Here is a 6,911-nt window from a genome sequence, read left to right on the forward strand (position 1 = left end):
CCTTTTTCCTAGGAAATGTTTAGCCACTGAAAAGCAGCTACTAGGTCTGCATGTTTCCTATTTGTATTAATAACAGGGCTTTTAATGTTAGAGGCTGGAGATTCAGCACTTCCCAGAATCACCCTTAGCCAACTAGTGCAAAGAATAACTTACAGATAACTTCTTGTGTGGCTCAGGACAGATAATTTGTAACCATTAAGTTTACAGGGAGAAGAGAGACCCTACTTGAACCATTTCAAAGATGACGTTTTGCACGTCCATTTTTATGTGGAGCAGTTACATTCTGGGAATGTCTGTTTTGTTAAAAGGACTATGTTGGAAGAAGCTGAACAAATACTGACTTTGGGCATAGCTTGATTGTATTTTGGTTATTGTCCATCAAGATGGTCATTTAGGCCTTATCTGCCTCTCGGGTGCCAAAATTAAAAACACCATAGAGATTTATCAAGTCGTAAAGGATTCTGGTGATGTCCCTTTGGTTGTAGTTTGTAGAAACAAAGACCAGCAGAAATGCAATTGCATAATCATGAAACCTTTCAGGGTCAGGGAAAAGAACAAAAAGTGGGAGTCATGAATGTGATATCCCCTACTCCCCCACAGCCCTTTCCCTGAGTGGACCTTACAGTGTCAAGCACCAGGAAAGATAACTGGTGCTGGAGATGAAATACCCTGTTTATTACCATGTAGAGCAGGGGTGGTGCCAGCCTTTTCCCGGTGGGGGTGCTCAGGTGGGCTAGAAAGAAATGGTAGGGGCTGCGCTATATATCTTCTGGCACTTGCCGAAGGTGTTTGCCTGGTGCATACGGAGAATCTGTTGCTACCATTTCTTTAATTGGTGCCCCAACATACTTGTTTTTTTTTTTTTTTTTAACTATACCCACTTGGACAGGGGCAGCACTAGGAAGGGTGGCTGTGGAGAGGCTAAAGCAAATTTTGGGGTGGCTATAGTCCCCCCAATCCCCTCTAGTACCACCCCTGATGTAAAGAAGTGTTTGCAGATCTTTGAACACCGATATGTTGGTTTTGATGCAAAGCTGTTTGTTAGATGCTCCCCACTCGACCTTTTCGGGGTTGGTAAGTTGCAGTTCCTTTAGCAAGCGTTAAAACTCGATATGGACAATTAAGGAGGTGTTGCTTAATCCCCATGGCCTGGTGTGGACTTCCACCGTACTCTGTACTGGAAAGATGAAGTTCTGAAATAGTGACAAGATTTAGAAAATGAAAAGCTGTCCTAAGATGGACTAGGCCAGAGGTTCCCAAACATTTTTTTTGTTGCATACCCCTTTCCAGATTTACCAGCTGCCTGCGTACCCCTACCAGCGTACATTTTATGCTGTAACCCTTCAAATGCCAATTATTATTATAATGAAAATTAAATCTGATGTTACACAATTTCTCCCACGTACTGCTTACGCATACCGCAGTTTGGGATCCCCTGGACTAGGCCATTCCCAGCTCTTGTCTTCAAGACTCCATGAGAGATTGTATGTGGCAGCATATTTCAGCATCTGTTCAATGCTAGCTATATGGGCTGTCATAAAGAAGAACTAGAAATAATACTAAATAAAGATCTACTTAGTAGGCATAAATGTAACTCACAGAAGTGGTGAAAAAGTACTTACAGTTTCCGCTGTGTACAGTCTGACAAATAGGAGCAGGGCAATAAATATTTTGGGGTTAGAGTAGAAGGAATAAAAAAAGGACCAGATAGTAGGCATCTGCTGTAAACCATAAGAATAAAGGAGAGCACAGCAAAAGTGCCTGGACGAGCTGTGAAGTTACAGTAAGTCGCAAGCTACTTTATTCTTGAAGGCTTGATATGTAGAGATTAATAGGAAGCTTGGAACCACTGACACACTTTCAGCAAAATACTGAATGGATTTGTAATGTGCTAGTTTGGAAGGGCGTTTCGCTGTCAGGAGGGCAGGAGGCATCAAGCCATAGTTCCTATAGAGAAGAATAAAAGCAGAGCAGAAGGAGTGTCCGTGCTTTGTCACTGGCATACCTTGAATATTTGAGGTAAAAATGAAATGTGCCCTGGAGCTGGGAAAAAGTGAAGATAAGCAAATAAGCATTCAGCATTTAAGGCTTGTGGGTGGAAGGGAGGAACTGCAAAAATGCACACTAGGTTTGTGTTAGTCAAAGCTGGGAGAATAAAAATTACTTCTTAAAAATGTCCAGGTTGAGGAAGAAGAGTGAAGTCCTGCCCCTTTATCCTCATTTAAGTGAAACCTAGTATTTCAGATTTTAATAGCTGTACTCTTTAAAACTTTAGCAAAGAAAATAGCCAGTTTTGACTACATGTCAAAGAAGGCTCTCTAAAATAACAGAGAGCAGAAAAGTAAATAATGGTCAAATTTCAGCAAATAAATGTACAAATCAAGCAGTGCTGATTGTATGCAAACTAGGGTGGGAAAGATTAGCTAACAGCCATACTGCAGCACTGAGAGTTATTTGAAAAAGTGTGGGCTGGGGGATGGATTAGAGGAGAGAGAAGATGATGTTTTCCAAAAGGAAAAATAGTGATCCTGGAAATGAATCATCCTGAAATTTTTAATGGATAGCACTGATGGGGGGAGGCCAAACTGGTAAGGGAGAGGCTACTATTTATCTGAATGCTAACGGACTCCAGAGGAGGAGTCTTCCTATTTCGAAGAAAATTTAAGTCTTGATAGCCAAACTTTTAGTTTCACTGCTGAGTCCAGAGAAACTTGTGCCGGCGAAGGCATTTTAAGACTGAGTTAACCTTTGCAAGATGGGTGCCTTTGAAACATGCTGGCATGAAAACTTCTGTTCTCTGGGGCTATCTATGGCTGCCTGGGTAATGTAACCTGGTTTTAGATGTGGGAAATGTGGTGCACTGGGGCTGCAGCATAAAGGATATCCAGGAAGTTGTTAGAGTGACTGAATGTCCGTAGCTTCTTTCAGTTTAAATGTATGTACTAATGCCCAAGTTCAGAATACCACCTTATTATGCAGGAGGTTTCAAGAAACTAGTAACCTTTATATGCTTTGGGGTTTGTGTCATAGCCAAAATGTCGCTTTACCATAGTTCTCATGTGCATTTTTAATAGAACTTTATTGGAATCTACTGTACATTAGCCTTTGAAATAGAATGGAACATTTTCATTATTGATGAGGAATCCTATCTGTTCAGATAGACTAGCTGGGAGTAACCAGAGACACTTGAATCCTTAAATGGGTGGGTGACAGCTTTCCAAATGCTGCTGCTATCATTTGGAGCGACTATTATTTATTCAACAGAGCATGTTGTTGTTCTTTCAACTGAGAAAAGACAAGTCCCCTTTCCAGGGAGAACTGTTAGCAAAAAAAAAATCCTTTGGGTTTAGCCGCAGTTCCTAGATTTTAGCAAGGTTTGAGTCGGAGAGTCTGTTGCTACCATTTCTTTAATTGGTGCCCCAACACATCCCCGGGGTTACCTAATATTCCAGTGCTGTTGGGTTCTTTATCTCGTGTCAGATTACATCTTTTATAACACTGCCTAATTCTCCAGCACAAGTTGCATGCATTACAGCCGGCCAATCCCAGCGCTCTTGCTAATGATTGCCGAAGGTGTTCGCCTGGCGCACTCACCTTTGTTTAGCTGCTGCTGGACCAGATTAACTGCTCCCAGCTGTTTAATGAAAACCCCTTTTTGCTGAATTTCCAGAGTATGAGTAAGTTCCAGCGCAAGCTTTCTTTTCCTTCAGGGACAACAATAAATTGGCTGGAACCAAAGGTATCTGTGTCAAACCACTTCAAAAATGGAGCGGCTCCGAATTTCTCAGAAGAACTAAACAAGCCAGTGTCTACCAGAGAGGAGCAGCCCATTTCAGAGCCCTGCCAGCTGACAAGGGTAAGGGGATGTGAAAACTCCCATTCTGCAGGGAATGTTTCTGCTCACAGGGTTATCTAACTATGTTGGTATCCTATAGGAAAATTAGGCACCCTCCCCAATCCCCCTTCTGACATGCAACTGCTTGGATAGAATGAAGAGGGCATACTTTTGTATTAAATACAGCAATGAATCTTGTTTTCCTATAAGGAGCTGCAGGGTGCAATGTTAAGTGAAACAAGGAATGGGGGTGGAAGCAGATTTAAACTTGTGATTTAAACAGGGAGGCATTCCACATGCAGTCTTTTAAGAGGATTAAAAATCAGAGTTCAAGAAAAGTGAACAAACTGCATCTTCCAAATGCTCAAAATAAGCCATTCTTTTTAAAATTTTATTCGGCAGAGCTGCAAGGAGGGTGGAGGAGGAGGAGGTGTGGTTAATATAAGTATTTTGTTATTGTAACTGTATTTTTCCAGATCTTACTGCATCCAACTGTTTCACTAAAAAAAATAAATAAAATCCCTCCAATACTTGACTGTGGGGCAGTTAAAATGAGAAATGATTTGGTAGCATTTCAGGTGTTCTAAACTATCAAGGTTAACTTGAGGTTCTTTAAGACAGTCATGATTTATATTATTGAAGGAAGGATTTGGTCTTCTAACTTGAGTAGAAAAATGTAAGTTGCTTTTGTAGGCAGGTTGGTTTTTTGGAGCCATGTGTGTATGGCACACACCCTTTTGGGGAGATTGTTACTGAATCTGGATATAACAACATCTTGTTCCATTTTGTGATTCCCCCCCCCAGCATTTTTCAGTAGTGGTTGTATCAGAGACCTGGAAAAACACCAACTTGAAATGTTTAGTTTTTTGTACTACCAAGGTTTTTTTCCCCTTTAGTACAGTTGTCCTGATGGGGCAAAGATAGAAACATCATCCTTTCACTTCTAAAAGTTCAATCTAAATGTATTTCTCTTGCCAAACAGCATCAACATGGGGTGGGAGTTTAAGTACTGCCTTAACTACGTTGTCTGTAGTTGGGACACACGCTTCTTATGGCTGCCCTTGGATTTCTGTAGTTCTCGCTTGCAAGCACAAAATTGTATAGCACCAGCAGAAAGAAATGGCAGTAATCTAGGGATTACTCCAGCCCAATTGTTGCCTAAGTGAGGGGTTCGTTGCCTAGGGCTTGCACTATTTCAGAAGGAGACAACTGAGCAGGGTCTTTGCAAAATCGGTAAAACCCAGTGACAGACAGCTGGATGCAGGAGTGAGCTACAGGCAGAGGATCCTTGCTCCTCTGCTCCCTTGCTGCTGCCTCCTGGTGTCCTGTTTGGCAGCACTTCTCTCGAGATCTCCCCATTACTCTCAAACCCCCTCTCTTCCAGGGAATGCCACTGGAAGATGTTGAAGAGCTGAGCCGTCTATCTGAACTCCCCTGGCCCTACGTAACGCTTTCCTGTTAGCCCTCTTGCTATTTTTAGGTGTGCTTCTCTGGAGTGTAACACAGTGCTGATTGAAGGGAGAGAAATAAAGCCAAAGTTACTTGTTAGATAATGAATTCTTCAAGTCAGAGAGGTATTTTACTGTCTTTATAGAGGGCCTCCATCTTTATTCATGCTGCTGCCTTATTGCAGTGCAAAGGATCAAGAATAGCAAAAGTCCAAGCCCATGATGAGTATACTTGCTCTCCAGCCAGATCTCTCACTCCAGTCCAACTGTTGTTGTTACCTCTGTTTTTTGGGAGCAAAGGGTTGTGCAACTGGAGCACAGCAGAGGATGTTCAAAGGCTAACTTCTTTTCTCTGGCCAGTCTGCAGAAAGTGATCCTGCCACTAAGCCACATGATTATACTGTGTCTGCTTCAAATCATTGGTCGTCTTTAGATATTTCACTGTTGTTGTCCACTGGTAGCAACAGTGGCAAAACTAACACTAGTGATGACTGGTCATATGTATTTTAATTAATTAGTGTTATATAATGACATACTCAGCAAGTTGAGACGACATAGTACCTTTTGGTTACCAATGCCTAATCTGTGCCATAGTTTACTACAATCTTCAGTGGCAGTAACATCAGGAAACTTGAAGCAGTGAGAGGCTGAAGAGTTCATCCTAGCGCAGACAAGTCCACGAGGCTTGGATATGGACATTCAGCCTCATGCTGCTCTCTGCATGTTCTTTCACAGCATCTGATGAAGTTTGCTTAGGCTACCAAAAGCTTGTGGTATACATCTCTTAGTTAGTTAGTGTGTAAGTTGCAAATCTACCCTGCCTTCCATTTGTCTGCATTGACCAAGATAGTGCCTTACTTTCATACCAGCTGCCCCTAAATAAGGCACTTGCTTTGTTTGGAAAAGGCAAAATGAAGAGAAAAGGCTTTTGTCCAGTCTCACCTGCCACATCACCAGCTCACTGAGGGCTGAACCATTCGACTGCACAGAGCAGGGATGGGTCTGACATCTGTGTCATTTCCCCTCCCCTTGCTGCTCCACCAACAGCTACTGCCAATTTGGCAGTGGCTGTGAGAAAGTTAACCCTGTAGATGTTGGGCCAGTAGGGGGTGGTAATACTGACTCCACCCCTGCTCCATGTGGCCACAGTTTTAGCCATGGGTGAATCCGTGCCAAGCATAGTCCCTTCCTGCCGTGCCAGCATCCCCATGCCTTCATTCTGGCATGGAAATCAGTTTTCTTGCTTAACACATGCCCCTTCCCACCAACTTTGGATGCATAATTTTCAAGAAAAGCATGCAGATGATATACAACTACATGCATTATTGCCCTCTCTAGCACCCGTGTTCACACTCAGTTCCCAAGGCTGGGACCTTGGGCAAAGCACTCAGGTTCCCTTCGGAACCCGTCTGAAACCAAATCCTCCTGCAATAGAAGCGAGTGCAAGAGGAGAGTCTTTTATTTGACATTGGAGTTTAGGCTGCTTAGTTTTTAAGTTGCATTTTATTACACTATTACTTCAGAAATGCCCTTCTGACTTCTGTGTGAGCTTGCTTCATACTTTTATTCCTAACCTGGCAGATATCTTCTGGGCTTTTTTAGACGTGTCTTTTCTATCCTATGAGGTG

At 42.5% G+C, this 6,911-nt stretch overlaps 1 protein-coding gene across 2 annotated transcripts in view; it reads left to right on the forward strand.

Annotated features, from left to right (window-relative positions):
• Positions 1–6,911, forward strand: part of OSBPL11 (oxysterol binding protein like 11) — a 102,374-nt gene that overhangs the window by 75,569 nt on the left and 19,894 nt on the right. For both annotated transcript variants that reach the window (XM_019522554.1, XM_019522553.1), the window contains exon 8: positions 3,711–3,856. In XM_019522554.1, the coding sequence (XP_019378099.1) occupies positions 3,711–3,856 (146 nt within the window). The remainder of the gene's footprint in view (positions 1–3,710; positions 3,857–6,911) is intronic.

Source organism: Gavialis gangeticus, unplaced genomic scaffold (assembly GCF_001723915.1).
Source record: "Gavialis gangeticus isolate Ggan-Ray unplaced genomic scaffold, GavGan_comp1, whole genome shotgun sequence".
Classification (NCBI taxonomy): domain Eukaryota; kingdom Metazoa; phylum Chordata; order Crocodylia; family Gavialidae; genus Gavialis; species Gavialis gangeticus.